Source organism: Aquarana catesbeiana, linkage group LG02 (assembly GCF_042186555.1).
Source record: "Aquarana catesbeiana isolate 2022-GZ linkage group LG02, ASM4218655v1, whole genome shotgun sequence".
In the NCBI taxonomy this organism is placed as follows: Eukaryota; Metazoa; Chordata; class Amphibia; order Anura; family Ranidae; genus Aquarana; species Aquarana catesbeiana.
The window spans coordinates 60,717,203-60,744,925 of NC_133325.1; the positions used below are offsets into that span (position 1 = coordinate 60,717,203).

At 44.9% G+C, this 27,723-nt stretch overlaps 1 protein-coding gene across 1 annotated transcript in view; it reads left to right on the forward strand.

The window, feature by feature from the left end:
- Positions 1-24,807, forward strand: part of LOC141126910 (putative N-acetylated-alpha-linked acidic dipeptidase) — a 127,837-nt gene extending 103,030 nt beyond the window's left edge. The window contains exons 16-19 of the mRNA XM_073612968.1: positions 721-985; positions 13,282-13,363; positions 13,609-13,701; positions 24,500-24,807. Coding sequence (XP_073469069.1) covers positions 721-985; positions 13,282-13,363; positions 13,609-13,701; positions 24,500-24,689 — 630 coding nt within the window. The 3' untranslated portion in view covers positions 24,690-24,807. The remainder of the gene's footprint in view (positions 1-720; positions 986-13,281; positions 13,364-13,608; positions 13,702-24,499) is intronic.
- The last annotated feature ends 2,916 nt before the right edge of the window (positions 24,808-27,723 follow it).

A 27,723-nucleotide genomic window follows, 5' to 3' on the forward strand; every position in this document is an offset into this window, starting at 1 on the left:
GCTCTCTGAAGCACGATCCAAATGTGGATTGCACTTTGGAGATCAAAGCAAGTGTGAACGAGTGCCAAGAGCTTGACCCTGCCACCTCCGGCAGCTTACTGTTGGCCCAGGACTATGATGAGTGGTCTTAAAGGGGAAGTAAAGTGTTCCTGTTTAATTGTACCTACAGGTAAGCCTATAATAAGGCTTACTTGTAGGTACTGAAAATATCTCCTAAACACACACCGTTTAGGAGATATTTACTATATACACCACCAACGTCATGCCGTTTCTTCAGGGCCCTGTGCCGTGCGGCTTCTGCGCGCTTAGCGCAGGAGTGACATCATCGCTGCTTCGGTCAGTCACAGTCTTGGAGCCCGCGAACCTGCAAGGAAACACTGGGGAAGATGTCAGCCACCTCAGCGGTGTGCGGGTGCTGCTGCGGCACTTCGTTCTAGGGTAAGTATTTCATAATGTGCTAGTATGCTATGCATATTAGCGCATTATGCCTTTGTATCACAGGTTTTTTTTTTTGTGTTTACAACCTCTTTAATGACTAATATAGAGCTATGGGGAGGGAAAAGCTGAGTTCTCGGCTATAGGAGAAGATCTATGTCTGATCTTCTATAATGACTAGCAAACTCTGGAAAAGTGACCCAACATGCACAGCAAATTGAGTAAAGGGGGCATGAATTCAATGAAGCTGAACATATTACACTTGTTTCTTATTTATTTTTACAGAAAGAGGGAAGATACAGCGGTTATCCAGTGTATCACAGTGTGTATGAGACGGCCGAGATCGTTGACACATTTTATGACCCATTCTATAAGAACCATCTGGCAGTGGCTAAAGTACGAGGAGGACTTGTGTATGAGCTGGCTGACTCTGCCGTTCTACCATTTGATGTTCGAGAATATGCCGATGCTATAAAGAGCTACACTGACATTATAGTTAACATAACAAAGAAAACCCCATTACAAATGGAAGCTTATAACGTGTCGCTTGGTAAGTTCTGAAGATTGATTAAGCTGATCGATCATTTTTATTTATTTATTTATTTTTATCAGCGGCTCCACAGGAACATAGTCTGCAGAGGTCACTTGTACTGCCCCCCCCTCATTATATCCAGAAACCCTCCTGAATTCCCTAATGTCCCTGAGGACATCTAGTTGGGCAATAAGATTACAGGCTCAGCCTATGTAAGCATGCAGGTTTTTGGGGGAACCTGTTCTGTACATCCATTCACATGTCCAACCCCCAACCTGGAAGACCAGGACCTTGTGGTTAGTCTGGCCATCACCATAAGATCTGCCCAGTTTTGCCCTAACATAAACATAAGGCTCTGTTTGACAGAGCTCCAAGGTTCATCAGGCACACAAGCCATGGGGAAAAAAAAGGAGTCTTTATTTTGGAGATTTGTGCGCACAGGGTTCAGGGCCAGAACAAGGGGGAAGGGGCAGGAGGGGCCACTGCTCTGATGCAGCAGTTTGTGAGTGGAGGAAGGAGGTCACTTGCATTCCTTCTACTATAGACTGACATGAGTAGTGACAGCAGCACCACTACTACTTTCAGCCAAGTCTTCAAACGGCCAGGAGAAGAGAAGAGAACCAGGAGGAGGTGCAGGCTGTGTTCTCTCTCTACCTCCAGCTTCTCTCTCTCCTACCAGTGCAGTTCTCCTGTATTTCTGTAAATATAGCTGCCGGTGTTCTATTGATTTGTGCCCACGCATGCGCAGAATGGAAGGGCACTCCAGCTGATTTGCCGATTAGCATGCACATATCGTAGGAGGGTTTTTTCGACAGGAGATACCATTTCATGGGCACAATTGAAAGCTATGCAAAGAGGGACGTCGTAGTCAGATTGTGCCACGCTGTAAACCTGCGGCGCGACAGCGAGGCACAATATGACAAATACAGTGTCCCTCCGCTGTTTGCATAGCATTAAATTGTGCCAGAGAAATGGTGTCTCCCATCGAAATAAGGCTCCTACGATGTGCGCATGCGCTATGGTGGCGTCACTTCAGCTGATCGGGAAATCAGCTGGAGTGCCGTTCGGTTCTGCTCATGCGCGGGCACTTTTCGACGGCGGGCACATATCGACAGGACATTGGCTTGTTGATACAGAAGCACTGCCAGATCAGGACTGTGTGGGGTTTGCTTAAAGGAGAAGATCGTTTGACTGTACTTCTCCTGTAGATCACAGGAGTGCAGTTCATTTTGCACTCCTGTGACCTGTTTTCAGCTGATGTCACAGAGCCGGTCCAGGCTCGGAAAAGATCACGACCATATGGTCGGGATCCTCCCACATGCCTGGACCGACATCCGGCTCAGCCTCTCCGTGAGCTGGCCACTCCCACCCCCTCCACATCCCAGTGCTCCAGTGAGCGCAGAGGGTGGGGGGGCAGAGCAGAGAGGCGATGACTGACAGCTGTTTGCTCAAGGAGCTCTGAGAACTGAGCGATCGGCAGAGTTTGATCGTTCGGTTCTTAGTGTTAGAGACGACAGGAGACAAATGCAACATTGGAATGATGCTGCATCCACCTAGGTAAGTATGATTAGAAAAAAAAAAAAAAACATTCCCTAACTTCTCTTTTAACCACCTTCTACCTGCTGCTGTCAAAATACACTGATCAGCGGCTGCTGTCACTGATTAAGGAAAATTTTCAGATATTTCTCTTTGATAAAAGTCTATCAAATGATTGACTTCTGTTGAGCAGGAATGGTCACACACACTGACCAAAATTCATCTAGTCCATGCTTAAATTGGTCAAATTTGAAACAGTGTATGGCTTTCTATAGATTATAACATTTCCTGTCTTCGTGTGACAATGTACACCTAATCAGCCACTGGAATTGACAATAATTGTTCTGGGCATCTTGTTTCGTTCATTTGAATATTGGAAGCCTTCTCATCCACGACAAAAACCTAATTTTGTCTCACACTGTCTGCACCCTAAATTCCATTTAGTGGTTCCCCCACTGGCCTCTACCTCACTTCTGTATCCAGCAGATTTCAATGGAAGATTTCTCTTGAACAGAACAGCGCTTAGATGTATATGAAATCTTTCACAGTTTACAGGTGTGTTGACCCACATGTGTACTCGTCCTATGACCTACGTTGTATCAACCTGCTTCAAGCAGCTTTTACATTCCCATTGACTTGTATGGAAGTTCTGATGCAAACAAACACTTCTCAATACAGGCCCATAAGTGTGATCCAGAACAAGCTACCCTGCTGTAATCTGCATGGGCTATCAAAAGGGAAAATGGCAAGTGGTGGTGGTGTATGAGGGGGCTTAGACACTCCTTTTTGCAAGTTTGCGGGGAAACATGGACAACGTCATAGTCTAAGGCCATGCTAGGTCAAACGAGGAGAAAGTCACTCATGACTAGAGGGCAAAACTGTGTGCACGGTCTGAGATATGACAACTACAATGTACAACTAGCATTTGTCACCGGTGTATGGCAATGGCTCACTGTGGTGAGTAGGATCTGAGAGTGGCTGGTCTTCTCCAGAGCTCTTTAAGGTGGAGTTGCACAGCAAACACTCCAAGGCTCTGGTTCTTACTTGTGTAGCGCCTACCCCACATTTCCAGGGGCTTGATGGTGACCCCCAGAGGCAAGGAGAGACAACATAACTCCTCAGGGTGCAGGTTACTAGGCATGGTGGGTGATGAACAAGATAGAAAATTGAGCGTCAGTCACTTTTATGCGTGAACAAAGAGAAGTTTATTTCTCACAACAGGAAAAATGCGGGAGAGAGGGGATGGAGTACAGGACACCCTTAGTCAAAAATAGTAACGATCAGCAGACAGGTAGACTCCTTTCAACAAAAAGGTGAGATAAGACAGACAGCAGTACATGAAAAGAGCCTTTAAGCTGAACCAGCACATCTGTACTTTGTAGAATAGGCTGTCTCCTATAGTAACTGAACTTTACTCACTGCATCATACCAAATTATTTTGGATGAGTTCTCTTGAAGCTCTCGCAGCCACCTCATGGACCCCCGGTCCGTGAAGAGTCACCTCTGGTACTTATCTAGAACTCCATCCCTCTCAGAATTTCTCAGAGGCTTTTCTCCACAGAATCTTGAACACCCGGATAGGCCTCGGATAGGCCTAGCAGCCAGGAGAGCACTTGGATAGGCCTCCGGCTTCAGGCCTAGCAGCCAGGAGCTGTTTCACACACATCCTACCCAGACCGCAATCTGGGCGGGAAAGACCTAGCTCACCTGACTCCTTCCAAATTACATATTTACATAGTAGGTGAAATTGAAAAAAGACACAAGTCAATCAAGTCCAACCTATGTGTGTGATTATATGTCAGTATTACATTGTATATCCCTGTATGTTGTGGTCGTTCAGGTGCTTATCTAATAGTTTTTTGAAACTATCGATGCTCTCTGCTGAAACCACCGCCTGTGGAAGGGAATTCCACATCCTTGCCACTCTTACTAAAGAACCCTCTAGGCAGTTTAAGGTTAAACCTCTTTTCTTCTAATTTTAGTGAGTGGCCACGTGTCTTATTAAACTCCCTTTCGCAAAAAAGTTTTATCCCTATTGTGGGGTCACCAGTACGGTATTTGTAAACTGAAATCATATCCCCTCACAAGCATCTTTTCTCCAGAGAGAATAAGTTCAATGCTCGCAACCTTTCCTCATAACTAAGATCCTCCAGACCCTTTATTAGCTTTGTTGCCCTTCTTTGTACTCGCTCCATTTCCAGCACATCCTTTCTGAGGACTGGTGCCCAGAACTGGACAGCATACTCCAGGTGCGGCCGGACCAGAGTCTTGTAGAGCTGGAGAATTATCGTTTTATCCCTGGAGTTAATCCCCTTTTTAATGCATGCCAGTATTCTGTTTGCTTTGTTAGCAGCAGCTTGGCATTGCATGATATTGCTGAGCCTATCATCTACTAGGATCCCCAGGTCCTTTTCCATCCTAGATTCCCCCAAAGGTTCACCCCCTTGTGAGTAGATTGTATTCATATTTTTGCCACCCAAATGCATTATTTTACATTTTTCTACATTAAACCTCATTTGCCAAGTAGTTGCCCACCCCAATTAATTTGTTCAGATCTTCATGCAAGGTTTCCGCATCCTGCGGAGAAGTTATTGCCCTGCTTAGCTTAGTACCATCAGCAAATAGAGATTGAACTGTTTACCCCATCCTTCAGGTCGTGTATGAACAAATTAAACAGGATTGGTCCCAGCACAGAACCGTGGGGGACCCCACTACCCACCCCTGACCATTCCTCATTTATCACCACCCTCTGAACTCGCCCTTGTAACCAGTTTTCAACTCATGTACTCACCCTATGGTCCATGCCATTGGACCTTACTTTGTACAGTAAACGTTTATGGGGAACTGTGTCAAATGCTTTTGCAAACTCCAGATATACCACGTCTACGGGCCTTCCTTTATCTAGATGGCAGCTTAACTCCTCATAGAAGGCTATTAGATTGGTTTGGCAAGAACTATTCTTCATGAATCCATGATGATTACTGCTAATGATACCGTTTTCATTACTAAAATCTTGTATATAGTCCCTTATCCCCTCCAAGAGCTTGCATACTATTGATGTTAGACTAAATGGTCTGTAATTCCCATGGATGTATTTTGGCCCTTTTTTAAATATTGGTGCTACATTGGCTTTTCTTCAATCATCTGGTACCATTTCGGTCAGTAGACTGAGTTCCCTAAGAACCCTCGGGTGCAAGCCATCTGGTCCCGGTGATTTATTAATGTTAAGTTTCCCAAGTCTTTTTCTAATTCTGTCCTCTGTTAGCCATGAGGGTGCTTCATGTGATGTGTCATGAGGACAAACACTGCAGTTTTGGTTACTGAAGCCCCCCCATTTCCCTCGCTGAGGAGAAGAATAAATTCAGTACCTTCACCATCTCCCTATCCTTTGTAACCAGAGGTCCTTCCTGATTCTTTATGGTCTGTCCTCCCTTTTTTACTGTTTATAATCTTATATACTTAAAGAAATTAATAAATAGCTCCTCCCAGCATTCATAGCAGCAAATCAGATTGGCTGAGAAAGGTATGTTTATTCATAACCTGAATTCACTGTAGCTCATCATATTAATGTCAAAAGCAACAGCGCCACCTACTGAGAAAAAGGAGAAGCCACAGCTAAACAGGATTAGGAGAGAAGCCATTTGACCTCTAAACACTACAAATTAGCCAGGTTGACTACCACCCAGCATAACTAAATTTACCTGTAACCCTTCCTGTACACTTGTGACACAACAAAAGCAAACTAAAACAGGCACTTGATTAGAAGCTTGCCACAAGAGAAAACAGACTAGACAAGAGCAGGGCTAGGAAAGCAAATAGACAAGACAAAAACGGGGATAGAGTAAAAGAGCAAATAGACTAGATAAAAGCAGGGTTAGAGGAGAAAAGAGAATAGACATGAACTGGGCTAGGAGAGAAAAAAGACTAGACAAAAACAGGGATAGGAGAGCAAACAAGGCTAGGAGGGTAAACAGACTGGACAAGAGCAGAACTATGAGGGTAGATAGAATAGACAAGAGAAGGACTAGGAGGGATAACAGACTAGATAAGAACAAGCCTGGAAGAGTAAGCAGACTATACAAGAACCATTCTAGGAGAGCCAGCTGACTGGAGCTCGGCTAAGAGAGCAAACAGACCAGACAAGAACAGTACTCGGAGAGAAAATGGAATATACAAGAAGAGTGCTATGAGAGGAAACAGACTAGACAAGAACATGGATGGCAGAGCAAACCAATAAGACAAGAATAGTGCTAGGAGAGCAAACAGACAGGGAAACAGGCAAGCCAAGAATAGACCTATTAGTGCAAACACAAGAACAGGACTAGGAAGGCAAACAAGAGCAGGGCTATGAGAGCAAGAGGAATAGACAAGAGCAGGACTAGGAGGACAAACAGACTAGACAAGAGCAGGATTAGGAGGCCAGACAGACTAGACAAGAACTAGGTGAGCAAGCCAACTGGAAAAGATCTGGGCTATGAGAGCAAACAGACCAGACAAGAACAGTATTCAGAGAGGAAACACACTGTACAAGAAGAGAGAAAAGCCTGGAGCAACAGCAAGCAATGATGTATGCGAAGGGCGCACATGACAGTGGTAGCAGTGTAAGGGTTAAGGTTAAGTTGTGAATGTGGAGCCGAGGGGGAGGGAGGAGCAGGGGAGGGACTAGTTAAAAAGGGTTCCCGCCCTGGGAGGGACAACAGAAAGATTAGGAAAGTTCTCAGGAAGGTTGTGCTACCAACATGGCTGAATTAGAGGGGCTCATGGCCCAGTTGAGGGAAGAAGCAGCGGTGCGGGGTGCGGAGTGGCTCCAGGAGACGATCGCAGCCGCACTACAGGGCTCCACGATACAGGCAAGTGGGGGAGAGAGAAGCGGCACCAGAGCACGCCGCTCTCGTCCGCCTGAGCGGTTCTCTCCGGACCGCATGACGCCAGCGCAGCGGCACTCGGGTAGTCTGTCTTCCAGACTCCCGGGGGGACCACCAGCGAAACGACCAGCGGGTAGAGAGCGGGTCAGCGGGCGTGCGGCCCCGGGGGGACAGGAGCAGAGGCAAGCCAGGGAACCGGCCACAGTGAGGCCTACTAATAGGAGACGCAGGGAGAGCGCAAGCCCCGCCCCCAGGATGACGGCGGGGAGCTCCGCCATCGCGGCTGCTGCACTGCCTGGAGGGATCCCCGGGCCTTCTAATTCTGCGGCAGGGGACAGGCAGAGGGGAGAGAGAAGCAGGGCTGGCCTAACATCTGCAGGAGCGGAGGCTGGCAGGACTGAGGTGGCCCACACCGGTCCTGGGAAGGCGACACGGAAGTCCACAGGAGGTTTCGCTGCGCGGAGGAGGGAAAGGATGGCGAGCTATGCGGCAGCCGCGGTCCACATCCCGGGCGGGCCACCGTCGGATGCAAGTGAAGAGTCGGGTCGGAGCGGAAGAGATGAGGAGTCCGGATCGGAGGAGGAGGCGGCCCCCCTGCCCAGGAGGATGGGGCCTGAGGAGAGCAGACGGTCGGCTGATGGGACGACACCTATGCAGCCAGGTGAGCCAGCACAGGTCATTACAATGTCTAGTTTAAATGATGCAGCATGTGTAGCAACTGGGGCTGGGGGGTTAGAAAAAAGCATGGTGGGGTCTGCTATAGGGGTGGGTACTACGGGTTTCCTGGGGTTTCTAACGGGCATAAAAGAACTGGTGCAGAGGTTGGAGGCGGCAGAGAAGCCGGTAGAAGGTCCGGGAGCTGCATGGGTACAGCAGTCAGGGAAGGATTTAGGAAGGACTGGGGAGGACCCGACCACAGAGGTGTCAGCTGTGGTCGCGGCGCCTGCTCAGCAAGCCACGGGGAGTGGAGTTGCGCAAGGGAAGGAAAAAGCAGCGCCGACAGGGGAGGCTGCGGCGAGGAAGGATATCATCAGGCTGGCGGACGCGGCTCGCTGTGAAGTGTATGTGTGCTACGAGGGGCCGTTAGGAGCGCACTTGAAACAAGAAGTGCGGGAAAAGTTATGGAAGGGTGAGTATGTGGAAATATTTTCGTTACTGCCCTTGGAGAAGTTCAATCTTGATAGAGTCAAGCCGGACGACTCCAAAAAGGAAGATGAGGAAAGGAGGAGGTATAGGCTGATACCCAGGACATTTACAAATTGGTTACAAGCGTTCGCGATCATGGCAAGTGTGATAGGGGAGAAGCAACCGGAACACTGTTCGGCTCTTTTCTGCTATCAAGATGCGATAGGGGAAGCGTATAGAGTATACGGAGGTACAGCATGGTTGCGATATGACGAACAGTTCAGGCAGAGGAGAGCAGTTCGCCCAGAGCTACGTTGGGACCATAAGGACATCAGCCTATGGATGCGCTTGATGACGACGGCGAGGGCGCCGAATCAGTTTTTTCAAGGGGGAGCCGGTGGACCGTCCGCCCAGGGACATTCGGCTGGAAACAAAAAAGGGGTTTGCTGGCAGTATAACTCAGGATACTGTAAGTTTGGAGGAACATGTAAGTTCAAGCATGAGTGCTCGGGCTGCGGGGGAACACATCCATCATCCAGATGTTTTAAGCAGGGCAAAGGTCGACAAGGAGAGGCTGGGAACAAAAGGGAGGACGCCGGTGATGGTGGAAAGGATGCGGCCGTTTCTCGGTAAGTACCCAGACAGAAAGGCAGCATCGCTATTAGAAGATGGATTTGCATTAGGTTTTAGGATTCCATGTAGTTTATCGGTGACTCCCCCGGTGCCCAAAAATTTAAAGTCGGCCCTGCAACATCCGGAAGTGGTTTCGGAGAAACTGTGGAAGGAAGTGGCTTTAGGTAGAATGAGTGGCCCTTTCCCAGTAGTACCTATAGTCGATTTGGTGGTATCTCCGCTGGGAGTGGTACCCAAAAAGGAGCCCAACAAATTCAGGCTCATTCACCACTTGTCCTTCCCAAAAGGAGGATCCGTGAATGATGCCATAGACCAAGAAGCATGCTCGGTGACGTATACGTCATTCGATGCTGCGGTAAGGTGGGTGAGACACTATGGAAAAGGTGCCTTGATGGCTAAGGCAGATATAGAGTCAGCGTTTCGACTACTGCCGGTTCATCCGGATAGTTTCCGGTTGCTCGGGTGCCATTGGAATGACGGATTCTATGTCGATCAATGCCTACCAATGGGTTGCTCGGTGTCGTGTGCGATATTTGAGCAATTCAGCTCCTTTGTGGAATGGGTGGTAAGGGATATATCCGGGGTGAATTCGATAATTCACTACTTGGATGATTTTCTATGCATAGGCCCGGCCTCTTCTAGAGTATGCGCGGTGTTGCTAGCTTCATTGCAGCATATAGCAGGCAGGTTTGGCATTCCATTGGCGGATGACAAAACGGAGGGACCCTGCACGGTCATCACGTTTTTGGGGATTGTGTTAGATTCAGAAGCCATGGAATGTAGATTGCCTGCGGACAAATTGGAGGATTTGAAAAAAGAGGTGGCAGGGTTGATAGGAATTAAAAAGGTACAACTGCGTAGGTTGCAATCGGTGTTGGGCAAACTGAATTTTGCTTGCCGCATACTTCCGATGGGGAGAGTGTTCAGTCGCCGGCTGGCGGCCAGCACGAGTGGGGTAAAATCACCAAAACATTTCGTGCGTTTAGGAAAGACGCATAGGGAGGATCTGAGGGTATGGCATACCTTTCTGGAATCCTTTAATGGCAGGGCAATGTGGATGTCGGGACCAGTCAGCAATTTTGACTTGGAATTGTTTACCGACGCCGCAGGGGCAACAGGTTTTGGGGCGTTTTTTCAGGGAAAATGGAGCGCGGGTCCATGGCCACAATCTTGGATAGATGAGGGCTTCACGAGGAACTTGGTTCTGCTGGAATTGTTTCCGGTAGTTCTGGCAGTGGAGCTATGGGGTGCATCGTTCAGGGATCTGAAAGTGCGTTTTCATGGCGACAATATGGGGGTGGTGCAGGTGATAAACAGGGTCACGGCGTCATCTCCGCCGGTGATCAGGCTGCTGCAGCACTTAGTCTTAAGATGTCTACAACTGAATGTTTTCATTCATGCTGTGCACTTGCCGGGGGTGGAAAACGTCATTGCTGATGCACTGTCTCGCTTCCAGTGGGACAGGTTCCGAGAGTTGGCGCCGGACGCGGAGCAACAGGGGGTACCTTGTCCAGACTGGCTGTGGGAGATTGCGCTGGCATCATAGAGGGATGGATTAAGCGGTCGGTAAGTGGGAGTACATGGGCAGCATACAATAAGGTATGGCGGGAATGGATGTCATTTGGACAAGAGTTAGGGGAGAAGCCTGTAGGGCAAGGATTAAGTTCGTTATTGCTGTACTATGTGGCAAAGAAATTGGACGAGGGAGTGTCAGTGTCAGTAATGAATACACAGTTGGCTGGTTTGGCTTTCCTTTTCAAGCTACAAGGGCAGCCCGACGTGACTAAGGGTTTTTGGGTACGACAAGCGTTGAAGGGTTATAGGAGGGCAGTGGTCAAGCGCGATTCGAGGAGACCGGTAACTTTCGAGATTCTGGGGGGTATTGTGGATCAGTTGGGTGTGGTTTGCTCATCTGAATACGAGGTTACTTTGTTTAAGGTTGCTTTTGTGTTGGCATTTTTTGGGGCATTTCGGATAGGGGAACTGGTCAGTCCTTCCAAAAAGGTTCAAGGGGGAATTGGGTTACAGGAGGTGCAACTAGAAGAGGAGGGGGTATCGATATTTTTGAGGAAATCTAAGACGGATCAGGGGGGAAGAGGCAGGATGGTGAGAATTTATCCCATTCACGGTTCCCCCCTGTGCCCGGTGGGCACGGTCAGGGAATTCTTGAAGGTTAGGCCGGATTTTGCAGGCCCCCTGTTAATGCATTCAAATGGTACTTTGTTATCACGTTTTCAGTTTATTGCCGTGTTGAGGAAATGTTTGCAGGGACTGGGGCTGGAAGAGAAGGATTTTTCATCCCACTCATTTAGGATAGGAGCTGCGACGGAAGCGGCCAGGTTGGGGATGGATGTGGAGGTAATAAAAAGCATTGGGCGGTGGGAATCTAATAGATTTCAATCTTATGTGCGGCCACAGCTAGCAGTAAAATTGTAGGTGGTAGGGTGGGGTTTCTGTCGGTTATATAGGGCATGGGATTTGGAGTTATCTGTTATGGCCAGGATTATAGTTGGAATAGTCAATGTTGAGAATAGTGTTTTGTTTTCTTCTAATTACAGGTGCAGCGCCGAGAATGGTCTGGATTATGGGCCATTCTTATGTATGTTGGGGGGCTCGGAGGGGAGACGCGCGGCCTGAGGGTAGACAACTAAGTTTTGATAGAAGGGAAGTGTATATAAAGTGGTTTGGTATACCGGGGATGTTGTGGGGTAGGTTGGTACAGGAGGTACAGCGCTACGCAAACAGAGAGGGACCTCCGGATGTCCTGGTGATACATGTTGGCGGGAATGATTTGGGCATTCGCTCGATGATTGACATCACGCGAGATATCAAATTTGATATCTGGCGATTGATGAAGGAATTCCCGCAGATGATCGTTATATGGTCGGATATGGTCGCCAGGATGTCTTGGAGAATGGCCAGGTCAGTGGAGGGTGTGAACAGAGCCAGGAAGAAGATCAACAGGGAAATTAGTAAGTTTGTGGTCGGTAATGGGGGGTTGGCTATACGGCATAGTGAATTGGAATTCGAGACATGGAGGTATCTGAGACGCGATGGGGTACACCTCAACGATGTGGGTACAGATTTGTGGACTTTAGGCTTGCAGGATGGAATACAGCGAGCTATTCAGGTGTGGAGGGGCACCCATTAGTAAGGTGTTACTATTGGGATGCTGTGGCGGGCGTTGGTCTGGGCAAAAAGGAAGGAAGATGGCAAAAAAGTAAGAGTGGGGATCCAACGTTGATATGGGTCCGGAGGTTTTTTGGTTCCCGGTTAACGGAGGTTAGCCGGGAAGTGATATGGGGCACTGTGGTCATGGCCGTCTCTGAGCCAGCTTGTCGGCTTGAGGCCTATTGGAGATTTTGGATTGGGGCTACAGTGCGATAGTTGTTATGGCCATCAGTTTGTTTTGCTAAGCGATTGCTCAGACCAACGCTCTTTTGAAATAACAGGTTGTATAACAGATGTTTTTTGGTTATTGTTTTTCTGATGACAGAATTTTATATTTTTATATTTTATATATTTTATAATTTTATGGAAAAAGGTTTGGTTAAAAATAAAGTAGGCTGCTACGGCCTTTTTTATTACTCCAAAAAGCTGGTGTGGTCTTATTTATTTGGAGTAGGAGTATAAGGATTTTATCAGAGGTAATAGACATCTGTTATCCAATAGTCATGCTATAATAGGAAACTAGCTAGACAAGAGCAAGTATAGGAGAGCAAATCAGTTATACAAGAGCTGTGCTAGGAGAGAAAATTGGCCAGAGTAAAACCGTACTTGGAGAGAAAACAAACTAAGCAAGAACCGTGCTTGAAGAGGAAACAGACCGGACAAGAATAGACCTAGGAGTGCAAAAAGAATAGAAGAGGCTTGGAGAACCTGGAGTATGTACCTGACACTTGTTAGATCTGAAGAAGTGCCTTGGAAAAGCTATGAAACGTCTTCAACGTTGCAGAACAAGTTCAGCTGAATGTGACCTACTACTGAATACCGTACATGTCATTGGATATATTCAGGGAATTTAGCAGTTCCTTATTTATTTTGAAATTATAACTTGGTTTTTCATTAGACTGAGGTCCTTTATTACACTATACGATTTATAAGTAAATGAACTGTTTTTCATTTTTCCTTCTTTTTGCATTTTCTGTTGCTCAGATCCTCTGTTTTCTGCTGTTGACAACTTCACAAGAACAGCAACACAGTTTAACGAAAGATTAAAAAACCTTGATGTGACCAAGTGAGTAAGATCAGAGTGTGAGTTGTCAGCACTTGTGTATATGCATGGGTGGGGGTGAGGGTTTGTACATAAGATATATGATTATAAGCTCCTCAGGGGTGGGGATGATGTATGTATGTATGTATGTGTGTGTGTATATGTGTATATATATATATATATATATATTCTCAAGCAGAGTATAACAACACTGTAATTAATATAAATTAGAGAAAATACATCTAATGAATGTGTTTTTGTCATGATAGCCCAATCGCAGTGAGATCGGTGAATGATCAGCTTATGTTCCTGGAGCGAGCCTTTATTGATCCTCTGGGATTACCTGGACGTAGATTCTACAGGTAAAAACCTCCAAATCACAAGCCTTTTTTTTATTCTCTGTTGTCCCATAAAAAAAAAATGTTATTCATTTTTAAAAAATGTTATTCACTTGCACTGTGCTTTTGAACTTGCTAGAAAATATGACCACTCTAGGAGTCGTCAATTCCCCGGCACAACCAGTTTCCCCTCTCTCCTGCCGATTTATAGATCTCCTATTCCAGGATTGTCTAATTACTGAAAGTGCTGGCCCAGCTTCTCTGACACCCTCACCTTCCTGCATTACCTTTTATGTAGTTGTGGGGAGTAAGGAGAGAAGTGGAATACTGTAGTTTGTCACTTGAGCAACAGCTCTGGGGCTGCTGATACCACATACAAGATGGCGGCACCCAACAGCAGTCTTGGCCTTGTGGATGTCTACACAAGGGAGGCCCACAGGAAGATTGTTGACATTTATGGTCTTTTTTTAATTGCATTCTAAAATATCATTTATTTACAGCTTTTATTCTAGCCTTCATTTTACTGCCTACTTTATTTTCGTATTTAACCAGTTGCTGAACGCCTTCCGCACTTATACTGCGGCAGGTCAGCTCTATTGCGCGAAGCGACGTACCTGTACGTCATTTCCTGCAATAGACACTCGGGGCGCGCGTGCGCTGCCGGAGGCGCAATGGCGCGGTGATTTGACATATTTTCTTTATATTTTGCTGTCCTGCTAGGTGTTGCCAGTGTGATCCATCTATTGTTTTCTCGGATTTCAAGCATCATTCTTTCAGATTCCTCTTTTAATTCAAGGAATCCTTCTTCTCTTAATGCCCAAACTCAACCTTTTTAAAAAAGATAAAAATTGTCCTCCGTCACTCATAAAGAATATATTTCTATTTTCAAGAATATGGGCTGATACCCAGTAATATTCACCATAATATGCAGCCTCTTCATCTTCCACACTGCCAGTTCCTGTTGTTATGACAGGTCCACCAGTGGCGGCCCGTCCATAGGGGGAGCCAGGGCGCCGCCCCCCCTCCTGTAGTCAAAAAAAAAAAAAATTCAAAAAAAAAAAAATTTTTTTTTAAACGGTCCCTTTAAGGACAAAAAAAAAAAGTCCTTTAACAAAGTGCACTGTGGCGCCGGACGCCAGTGCACTATGGGAAGCGCCACGTCAATGCAATCACGAGATTGCAGATGTGGCGCTTCATTTGTGGGCTTTTAACCCGCCTTGTGGCGCAAACGAAAACGCCGATTAGCTTCTGCCCGTAGAATCAGTGTGATTCTATGGGCGGGAGCATTGCTTTTCAAATCTTGAGGTCACTTCCGGCTTTCCTGAAACAGACGAGAACCGGAAGTGATGTCGGCAGCTCTGTTCTTCGGCTGAGCAGAGCTGCAGGAGGAAGGTAAGAGCCATATGAGGGATGGGTTGCTGTCTGGCAAGGAGGGTGAGCTCCAGCACAGCACAGCTGCATATATCTGTCCCTTTCTTCCCCATTCCCCCCCCCTCCTGTCTCACTAACACACAAGTCCACTGAAGACACCTATACACAGACAGAGGGGGAGGGGGAGGAGAATGGACACATACACAGGACGTGAGGGGCAAGTTATCAAAGAAAGATAATCACAGTGATTTGGGGGGCTGGGAGAGGATGCTTTATGTGCTAGGGGCCACTTTGGGAGCAGAGAGGATTTGTGCTAGAAGGGGGTTTGAATATAAAATTAGACCCCCCCCCCAGCATAAATCCTCTCTGCTCCCAAAGTGGCCCCTAGCACATAAAGCATCCTCTCCCAGCCCCTCAAATCACTGTGAGTATCCATCTTTGATAACTTGCCCCTCTTCCCCCTTGTTCAAAGAGATGCTGGCTGCTATTAAGGAGACAATCATGGTTTCTGGGATCAGTGGACACAGTGAATGCGTTTTTGATGACACAGTAAATGCGTTTTGATGACACAGTGGATGCATTTTTTATGACACAGTGGATGCATTTTTTATGACACAGTGGATGCGTTTTTGATGACACAGTGGATGCGTTTTTTATGACACAGTGAATGCGTTTTTTATGACACAGTGGATGCGTTTTTGATGACACAGTGGATGCGTTTTTTATGACACAGTGAATGCGTTTTTTATGACACAGTGGATGCGTTTTTGATGACACAGTGGATGCGTTTTTGATGACACAGTGGATGCGTTTTTGATGACACAGTGGATGCGTTTTTTATGACACAGTGGATGCGTTTTTGATGACACAGTGAATGCGTTTTTTATGACACAGTGAATACGTTTTTTATGACACAGTGGATGCATTTTTTATGACACAGTGGATGCGTTTTTGATGACACAGTGGATGCGTTTTTGATGACACAGTGAATGCGTTTTTGATGACACAGTGGATGTATTTTTGATGACACAGTGGCTGCGTTTTTCATGACACAGTAAATGCGTTTTTGATGACACAGTGGATGCGTTTTTGATGACACAGTGGCTGCATTTTGATGACAGTGGCTGCGATTGATGTTTTTTTTTTCAGTTTGTTTGCGCCCCCCCAAAAATTTTGAGCACCAGCCGCCACTGAGGTCCACCAAAACCATTCTTCAGGTTGGTCTTTAGCCAGTATTGTTGCTGCCCAACTCACAAATATCACTCCTGCACTGTAATCGGTACAGGACCATTAGCCTTGTCATCAGGATGGGAGATGGCTACTGATTGGGGCGGCCAGCCACAATATAGGACTGGACCATAGGCTTTTGCAGGACTGTGGAGTAAGGGGAGTATTAAGGCCTGTGTCAACTGGCTTTGTTTCCTTCAGAATTGTTTCTCTCCCCATGCAAATTTATGAAAATGCAAAAGCGGCTAAAGAAGGTCAAATGCGGGTCAGAAACAGGTCAGATGCGCCTGCAATTAATTCTGAATGATTTTAGAAACATCTCAAGTTGATATCAAAAGCATGCAGCATTTGCCCATTGAAACCCACCCCCTTGCAAAAACAAGAAATAGATTATTCATGAGCAGTGAGTAGGGAAAGTAAGTTTGTTGCATTTTAATATGGCTGGAGTTGAGCTTTAGGGTAAACATGTAGCCTGCAATGATTTTTAGACACCTAGGGGCAGACATACTGTATTTGCTTATTACATATACAGGCATTTTTTTTTTGTATACTGCAGTGCTACAGAATAGTTGTGATTTTCCTTTAGTGTTCATTCTGGCAATGTACATCAGAGTTAGCAAATTTAGTAAAAACAATTCTCTTCTTATGTAACCGATATTTTATCTTGACAGTTGTTAGGCATCAAAGTCAGGAAAAGGAAAGCGTATGAATCAAGTACAGGGCTCCCTCTAGTGGCTAATCTGTAATTCTCTATTTTTAATTCTGTAGCAAAAAAAAGAAAGAGCAAGGTTGTAAAAAATTAAAAATAAAATTAAAAAATACTTTACAGTAAACACTAGCTTAATAACTCCAAAATAAGAGCTTATAGAAAAAAACGCATACTAACATACTGTATGAACCGGGAAAAAGCTGCTATAAAGATGGCTGCAATGGAAAGCTTTGACATGTCAGTACTGGAGTAGGGCAAATCCAGAAGTAAGCATAGGCGTGTGCGCACAGGGTGTGCCTGGGCACACACTAATCACCCTGTGCTGCGCAGATTGCCCCTGCTGCTTTGCTAAAGAGAAAGTGGCTGGGGAATCTCTGTCCTCAGTCCCTTTCTCTGTCTCAAAAGGGAAACATCAGGGGTCTGTTTAGACCCCTGATATTTCACCAAAGCCCCCCCAATGGAGCTCCTAAAAAAAAAAAAAATAATAATAATAATAAATGACTGTAAGAAAAAAAAATACATTTGTAAAAGAGTAAAAATAGAAAAATAAAAAATTACTGACACCAATCTCTGCCCTACTGACACTGTCCACTACTTTATTGATACCAACCCCCGTCCTTCGCACACACACACACACACACACACATACATGTGTGTTTGAGCTTGGGGCTGCACACACCTATGGAAGTAAATCTGCCATAACGTGAAACTATGCTGGCAAGAGCCTGCCTACAGCTAGTGGGTTTATTTACGCTTTCAGTCCACCAAGCAATATCTCTGCTCTTGTATACCGGAGGGCTGAAAGAGACAGGGCTATCTGCTATTGCACAGATCAGGACTAAAGTATTTGCTTTGAACATTATTTTTTAATAAGAACCTTTTTTAAGCAGAATTTTTACAAAAAAATAAATAAATAAAACTGAATATGCTGGTATGTAAATGGGTAGCAAGGTTCACATTCCATCTTGATAACATGGGTGCAGGTATGAAGACTGGTCTTACTGACCAGCATGGGTAGACAATAGATGGCAGACTAAGGTTGGTATTATTTAGTGTTACAGCTAGAGATTTAGGAGATCCTGGAGCATAGTGTTGTTTTGTTTTTATGTTTGTTTTTTTGTGACCAGAGTTCCACTTTAAAGCTCAAATAAGCTTTAAAATGTTCATTTATTTATAAAAAATATTTTAACAATTTTTAAAGCTGCTCTTTTCAACAAAATAGCACTTTGTAAACCTGCCATGAAGGTCCTTGTTATAGGGTGACAACGCTCTGTCCCGGTCTCCCAGTTTTTCTCCTATGGTGTCCGGCTCTCCCAATGGAGGCTACAAGCAACTCTGCATGTATTGCTATACAGAGGCATTTCCCACCATTGTCACTATCCAATAACCTTCTCTGCGAAATGATGTGTAGCAGCTGCTGGAGTGCATGTATGTGGAGGGGTAGTCGTGGCAGCAGGATTTTAGCAATGCTGACAAAAAAACAATGGATCAAAAAAATAAATTAAATAAATTAAAAGGAAAAAAAATCTATCTATCTATCTATCTATCTATCTATCTATCTATCTATCTATCTATCTATCTATCTATATACTGTACACTCACCAGCCACTTTATTAGGTACACCTTACTAGCACCGGGTTGGACCTCCTTTTGCCTTCAGAACTGCCTTAATTCTTCGTGGCGTAGATTCAACAAGGTGTTGGAAACATTCCTCAGAGATTTTGGTCCATAGTGACATGATAACATCACACAGTTGCTGCAGATTTGTCGGCTGCACATCCATTATGCAAATCACCCGTTTTACCACATCTCAAAGGTGCTCTTTTGGATTGAGATGTGGTGAGTGTGGAGGCCATTGGAGTCCAGTGACCTCATTGTCATGTTGTGGTGAGATGATTGGAGCTTTGTGACATGGTACATTATCCTGCTGGAAGGAGCCATCAGAAGATGGGTACAATATAGTCATAAAGGGATGGACATGGTCAGCAACAATACTCAGGTAGGCCGTGGTGTTTAAATGATACTCAATTGGTATTAAGGGGCCCAAAGTGTGCCGAAAAAAATACCCCCCACACCATTACACCACCACCAGCCTGAAACGTTGACACAAGACAGGATGGATCCATGCTTTCATGTTGTTTAAGCCAAATTCTGACCCGACCATCTGAATGTCGCAGCTGAAAACGAGACTCCTCAGACCAGGCAACGTTTTTCCAATCTTCTATTGTACAATTTTGGTTAGCTTGTAGGAATTGTAGCCTCAGTTTCCTGTTTTAGCTGGAAGGAGGGGCACCCGGTGTGGTCTTCTGCTGTTGTATCCCATCTGCTTCAAGGTTCAATGTGTTGTGCGTTCAGAGATAGTATTCTGCATACCTTGGTTGTAATGAGTGGTTATTTGAGTTACTGTTGCCTTTCTATCATCTTGAACCATTCTGCTCATTCGCCTCTGACCTCTAAAATCAAGGCATTTTCCTCCACACAACTGCCGCTCACTGGATATTTTCTCTTTATCGGACCATTCTCTGGAAACCCCAGAGATAGTTGTGCGTGAAAATCCCAGTAGATCAGCAGTTTTTTTTTTTTAATACTCAGACCAGCCCGCCTGGCACCAACAATCATGCCAGATTCAAAGTCACTTAAATCCCCTTTCTTTACCATTCTGATGCTCAGTTTAACTGCTTGCCGCTCGCCCACCGTCAAATGACTACGGGACAGTGTGGCTTTCGTTCTGGCACAACATCATATGACGTCATGCCAGAACGGCCGCTCTCGCGGGAGCAGGCAGCGATCGTGGCCGCACCGTGTTGCTAGGACACGGCACGATCTCTGGAAAGAGCCGTGGCCATGGCTCTTTAACCATGTGATCGACTGTGTCCAATCACAGCTGGTCACATGTAAACACGGAAATGTCTCATCGCCTCACACTGACAGTATGTGTGACAAGGAGGGCTGATCATCGGGATCTCCTCCCAGGGGACATCGAGAACTGTAGTCAGTGCCCTGATTACAATACAGCACCACCAGTGCCAGCAATCAATGCCCACAAGTCACACCAATCAGTGCCCATTAGTGATGCCAGTCAGTGCTGGCTATCAGTGCTGCCTATCAGTGCTGCCCATCAATGCTCATCATTACTGCCCATCAATAGCCATCAATGCCACCTATCCGTGCCACCCATCAGTGCTCATCATTGCTGCTCATCAAAAGCCATCAGGGCCACCTATCAGTGCCACATATCAGTGCCACCTAATCAGTGCCCATAAGTTCCACCTCATTAGTGCCCATCAGTGAAGGAGAAAAATTACTTATTTACAAAATTTACTGACAGAAACTAAGAAAAACTTTTTTTCAAAATTTTCAGTCTATTTTTCAGCTGAAAGCTGAAAATTGGCCTGGGCAGGAAGGGGGTGAAAGTGCCCAGTAGGCAAGTGGTTAAACTTCAGCAAGTCATCTTTACCGTGTGTGTGTGTGTGTGTGTGTGTGTGTATATATATATGTATATATATATTTATTTATATATATATATATACAGTATCTCACAAAAGTGAGTACACCCCTCACATTTTTGTAAATATTTTATTATATCTTTTCATGTCACAACACTGAAGAAATGACACTTTGCTACAATGTAAAGTAGTGAGTGTACAGCTTGTATAACAGTGTAAATTTGCTGTCCCCTCAAAATAACTCAACACACAGCCATTAATGTCTAAACCACTGGCAACAAAAGTGAGTACACAATAATTTCTAAAGAACCTCTGCACTACTAAAATGAACTAAACAAAGTGCCAAATAATAAAGATGAAAATGCTGCAAAATCTAATAGTGATCACAAATCACCACTGACATAAGAAAAAATATATAAATGATCCTGCGCATAACCTAGTGATCAAACATCCTAGTAATGAAATATAACAATAATAAATGTTCATAAACAATAGTGAAAAATAGCGTGATTAAATGAGTGAAAGAAGAAAGTCAAAAAAAGATCCAATACTTCAAAACTATGGTTCAAAATAATGTGTAGATAAAAAAAAGTCAGGATCCAGGACTAATGGCCCGTACACACGGTCGGATTTTCCGATGGAAAATGTCCGATCGGAGCGCGTTGTCGGAAATTCCGACCGTGTGTGGGCTCCATCGGACATTTTCCATCGGATTTTCCGACACACAAAGTTGGAGAGCAGGAGATAAAATTTTCCGACAACAAAATCCGTTGTCGGAAATTCCGATCATGTGTACACAAATCCGACGGACAAAGTGCCACGCATGCTCAGAATAAATAAAGAGATGAAAGCTATTGGCCACTGCCCCGTTTATAGTCCCGACGTACGTGTTTTACGTCACCGCGTTTAGAACGATCGGATTTTCCGACAACTTTGTGTGACCGTGTGTATGCAAGACAAGTTTGAGCCAACATCCGTCGGAAAAAATCCTAGGATTTTGTTGTCGGAATGTCCGAACAAAGTCCGACCGTGTGTACGCCCTATAACAGTGATTGATGCTTAATTTAAAAAATTACACCCCCTCCAGAGCGATGTTCAGTTTCACACCACCTCGTATGTCACTTCCGGTCTGCGGGCATTGCCAGATGTTTTACCGTGGATCGGAAGTGGCGTACGAGGTGGTGTGAAACACCGGGGTTTTTTTTGGCGCACTTGCTGCTGCTGTAATGTAAGCGGGTATTTTACTCAATAAATTGTGGTTAATTTGGTAATACACTATCGGAGGCTTACTTATTTTGCATGTGGATCTGAACATCGCTCTGCAGGGGGTGTACTTTTTTAAAATAAGCATCAATCACTATTGGTCCTGGATTTCGGAATCGAGGCTGTTCCCAGTGGATTTACTAAGGCATTTTACTCATGCCCATGAGTTGAGAGTTCTGTGAGCACATTGGTGTGGTGTCAGTGGTTTAATTCACCGGAACAACTGTCAACACTTTTTTATCTACACATTATTTTGAAGTTAAGTTATTTTGATAGTTGAAAGTGAGTACACCCCTAAGTGAAAATGTCCAAATTGGGCCCAAAATGTCAATATTTTGTGTGGCCAACATTATTTTCCAGCACTGCCTTTTGGGCATGGAGTTCACCAGAGCTTCACAGGTTGCCACTGGAGTCCTCTTCCACTCCTCCATGATGACATTACAGAGCTGGTGGATGTTAGAGACCTTGCGATCCTCCACCTTCCCTTTTGAGGATGCCCCACAGATGCTCAATAGGGTTTAGGTCTGGAGACATGCTTGGCCAGTCCATCACCTTTACCCTCAGCTTCTTTAGCAAAGCAGTGGTCGTCTTGGGGGTGTGTTTGGGGTCATTATCAATTTGGAATACTGCCCTACGTCCCAGTCTCCAAAAGGAGGGGATCATACTTTGCTTCAGTATGTCACAGTACATATTGGCATTCATGGTTCCTTCAATGAACTGTAGCTCCCCAGTGTCGGCAGCACTCATGACACCCCCACCACCATGCTTGACTGTAGGCAAGACTCACTTGTCTTTGTACTCCTCATCTGGTTGCCGCCCCACACGCTTGGCACCATCTGAACCAAATAAGTTTATCTTGGTCTCATCAGACCACAGGACATGGTTCCAGTAAGCCATGTCCTTAGTCTGCTTGTCTTCAGCAAACTGCGGGCTTTCTTGTGCAGCATCTTTAGAAGAGGCTTCCTTCTGGGACGTCAGCCATGCAGACCAATTTGATGCAGTGTGCGGCGTATGGTCTGAGCACTGACAGACTGACCCCCCCCCACCCCTTGAACCTCTGCAGCAATGCTGGCAGCATTCATACGTCTATTTCCCAAAGACAAACTCTGGATATGACGCTGAGCATGTGCATTCAACTTCTTTGGTGGACCATGGTGAGGCCTGTTCTGAGTGGAACCTGTCCTGTTAAACTGCTGTATGGTCTTGCCCACCGCGCTGCAGCTGGTTTTCAGGGTCTTGGCAATCTTCTTATAGACTAGGCCATCTTTATGTAGAGCAAAAATTATTTTTTTTCAGATCCTCAGAGAGTTCTTTGCCATGAGGTGCCATGTTGAACTTCCAGTGACCAGTATGAGAGAGTGAGAGCGATAAAACCATATTTAACACACCTGTTCCCCATTCACACCTGAGGCCTTGTAACACTAACAAGTCACATGACAACGGGAGGGAAAATGGCTAATTGGGCCCAATTTGGACATTTTCACCTAGGGGTGTACTCACGTTTGTTGCCAGCGGTTTAGACATTAATGGCTGTGTGTTGAGTTGATTTGAGGGGACAGCAAATTTACACTGTTATATAAGCTGTACACTCACTACTTTACACGTGTAATTTCTTCAGTGTTGTCACATGAAAAAATATAATAAAATATTTACAAAAATGTGAGGGGTTAGTAATACACTGTCATTGGAAAACTGAATATTATTTAGTTAGGGTTTACATCTACTTCAACTTCTTAGGGCTCGATTCACACTAATGCATTTTTTGATGCTTTTTGAATTTTGCAGAAATGCAGGCAATTTTATTAACATGGGTTCCTTTTGGAACACGTTCACATCAATGCATTTTTGTGCCTCTGCATTTTTTGAAAGGGTCGGGGACTTTTTTTGTTTTGCATGTAATAGACTGCAATGGACTCGCATCCAAAATGCAAGTACTGCGATTTTGCCACAATTTGCGTTTTTTGAGGTTTTTTTTTTTTTACATTCACTGTATATAGCTGGTTGTTAAGTGGCCGGCCGCTGCGTCCTTAACAACCGACGGATGTAAAAAAAAAAAAAAATTGCCAGTTAAAAAAATTCATGAAATAAAAACGGTGTGGGGTCCCCCCCAAATACCATACCAGAAACCTTCGGTCTGGTATGGATTAGGTGGGGACACCCCCACGCCAAAATGTTACAAAAAATGGCGAGGGTCCCCCCCAAAATCCATACCAGACCCTTATCCGAGCACGCAGCCTGGTGAAATAAAAACGGTGTGGGGTCCCCCCCAAATACCATACCAGAAACCTTCGGTCTGGTATGGATTAGGTGGGGACACCCCCACGCCAAAATGTTACAAAAAATGGTGAGGGTCCCCCCCAAAATCCATACCAGACCCTTATCCGAGCATGCAGCCTGGTAGGTCAGGAAAGGGAGGGGATGAGCGAGCATACCCCGACAATACTAGGCTGCATGCCCACAACATGAGGGGGTGGGTGCTTTGGGGTAGGGGGGTTTTGCCCCAAAGCAGAGCCCCCCTGTGAATGGGTATTGGGTGCATTGTACCCCTACCGATTCACCAAAAAAGCGGTGAAATGTAAAAAAAGAAAAGAAAAGCCGTTTTTTGACAAGTCCTTTTATCTTGTTTAAAAAATAGCTCCAAGCTGTCTTCTGCCCAAGCAAAATCGCGGTAAAATCGGTGTAAAAACGTAGTAAGCATAGCAAAAAAAGCACTACAGAAACGCTCCTAAGCAACATGCATAGCTGTGAATCGAGCCTATGTGTATGACTGCTAAACCTTGTTGTTTCTTTGCTTCTCTCCCCCCAGACACGTCATCTTTGCTCCAAGCAGCCATAATAAATATGCAGGAGAATCTTTTCCAGGGATATATGATGCACTGTTTGATATTGCAAACAAGGAAGACCAAGCCTCAGCATGGGACGAAGTAAAAAAACAAATTTCAGTGGCTGCATTTACTGTCCAGGCCGCAGCACAGACACTTGAAGAGACGTCATGAATGTATCACACCCCCAACTATTGTCACAAGTTACAGGATTGTAAATCTGAACACTTCACTAACTGTATGCTAAGCGTGCCTAACATATTCATTATTAAAACCATAAACTTTAAATAAACAAAAAAAATGAAGTTCTTTTTGCACAATGGCTTTATCATTAATAATTACATTTTTCAATTATTTGTTATATTTTCTTTACACTTTATAGATGAAAATGTTTTGAATGGCTTCATATCTTCCCCATACGCTGACTACACAGTCAAATTTCCTTATTTTGCTAAATTTTGCTAATTTACCAAAAACCACAGAAAGGCTAGACTAGCCCACTGGATATGAATTGTTTAGGGAGACCCTCACATTGCCTAGCTATTGTCCTATCTTAAAGTAGAATTGAAGTTAAAACTTTTTTCTTTTTCATTTTGGAAGGGTTATAACCTCTGTCAGTTTTATTTTGCCATCTGGGTCCCATGTGGGAGATGTCCCTTCACCTCCTGTCCCATAGCCAAACCAGAAAGTGAGAGAAACCCCCCCCCCAAAGTGAGGGAGTCCAGGGGTGTCACCAGGCTCTATTATTATTCTGTTGATAACCCAAAAGTTGGGATTTTCTTCCACTTTTGGTGATGTTGGTAAATGGGAAAAATAGAGAGGGCGAATCTCCTTAACAAGAACATAGATGGCAATAAAACCTGACATGGAGGTTCTAATCCCTCTCCACTCCATCTAAAACTAAAACGATAAAAAGTTTTGCCTTTCATATATGTTATACAGTGGAACCTTGGATTACGAGCATAATCCGTTCCAGGAGAATGCTTGTAATCCAAATCACTTGCATATCAAAGCGAGTTTCCCTATAGAAGTCAATGGAAACGAAGATAATTCTTTCCACATTGACTTCTATTACATGCAATACCGCATGTGGCCAGAGGTGGGGGGCGCTGGAGAGCCTCGGAAATACTTGAGGACAGCTCGGAAACACTCGGGAACTGAGAATTTCCGAGTATTTCTAAGTATTTCCGAACGGCTCCGAACCATTCCGAGTGTTCCCCGGCGCCCCTGCACCACTGCATACCCCATTAGCTTGAATTCTGCTCGTTTTGCGAGACAACACTCGCAAACCTAGTCAGAATTTAAGAAAAAAAAAAAGGTGCTCGTCTTTCAAAACGCTCGTTAAACGCGTTACTCATAAACCAAGGTTCCACTGTATTTTAAGTAGATTGTCGTGTCAGTTTGTAATGGATGGTTCAAATTTATTTAGGTAAGGGGATTTGTTTAGTGATATATATAGACCAGTGTTTCTCAATTCACATGAGAGTTCCCAGTCCACCCCCTCCTTTGACATGAGAGTTCTCAGTCAACACTCTAGGCAGCATCTTAACTGGTTCTCTCTCTTGCCAGTTCCAGTGCCCTCTGTAAATCTCCTAGCCTTCCATACATTCTCTCCAGGAGAGTCACCAGGCTCTTGCAAGAAACCAGCCTTCATCCTGGCTTTCTCCAGGAAGGTCTTCTTGCAGGGTCTCCATCTTGGCACAGCTTCCCCTATCAACAGGCAGGAGTCAGGACAGACTTCACTTCAGGCCTATCTCCACATCCTCAGTGGTAATGAACCTGTTACTGGGTTGACTGAAGGAAATATAAACACCCATAACTTTCAGTATCACGATGATCTGTTCCGAAATATGGGACTTAATGTGGCACCCCTGATGAACCTAGATGGCACCCTGTTTGAGAAATGCTGATGGCACCCTGGTTGAGAAACGCTGATATCGACAATATTTCTTTTAAAGTCTGAGCCCTTATTTAGAATAAGCCTTGTGGGGTGAACTGGAAAGTACTATCAATAATGCTTTGGCAAAACTCCTAACATCTAGTCCAGCATTACCTTTTGTATTTAATGTCCTCCAAACCTCTAAAATTCTAAGCTCATATGGGCTGTTTTCTATTCCAGTCTTAACTTTGTACTAGTTTGAGTCCATGATTTGCACTTATTTTTAACTACTGTTTGCACTTCATATATAAAGAAAGATAATAAATAGCTAAATGCAGTGAATTTCACATAAGGATTCAGCCATACACTTGTCAGTTTAATGATTTTTAATGGCAATGCTTCACATCCAGTATAGCCTCTTTTTGTATCCAATGTTCCCCCACCTCTAAATGTATACATTCTAGGGATGAGCCCGTGGTTCGAGTCGAACATCGGGTGTGCGTTTGCTCGCAAACAAACCGAACATATGGGGCGTTCGTGGCAAATACGAGCGCCGCGGAAGGCCCCATAATGCACTGCGATGACGTCTGATGATTGGCCAAAGCATGCACCTGACCTGCATGCTTTGGCCAATCACAGTGCACTCTGCTGCAAGAGCCATATTTGGCCAAGAGCAGGGTGCCTTTGGCCAGTCATGGCTCAGGGGGACTAACCTGCCTGCCTAATCTAGCTCAATCTATCTCTGTCCACGCCCCACACTATATAAGGCTGCTTACATAGCGGCCATATATAGTGTGTTGGCGTGGACAGAGATAGATTGAGCTAGATTAGGCAGGCAGGTTAGTTAGTGGCCGTGTATTTAATATATACAGTATATACAGTCTCATATATATATATACAGTGGGGATGGAAAGTATTCAGACCCCCTTAAATTTTTAACTCTTTGTTAGCCATTTGCTAAAATCATTTAAGTTCATTTTTTTTCTTCATTAATGTACACACAGCACCCCGTATTGACAGAAAAACACAAAATTGTTGACGTTTTTGCAGATTTATTTAAAAAAAAAAACTGACATATCACATGGTCCTAAGTATTCAGACCCTTTGCTCAGTATTTAGTAGAAGCCCCTTTTGATCTAATACAGCCATGAGTCTTTTTGGGAAAGATGCAACAAGTTTTTCACACCTGGATTTGGGGATCCTCTGCCATTCCTCCTTGCAGATCCTCTCCAGTTCTATCAGGCTGGATGGTAAACGTTGGTGGACAGCCATTTTTAGGTCTCTCCAGAAATGCTCAATTGGGTTTAAGTCAGGGCTCTGGCTGGGCCA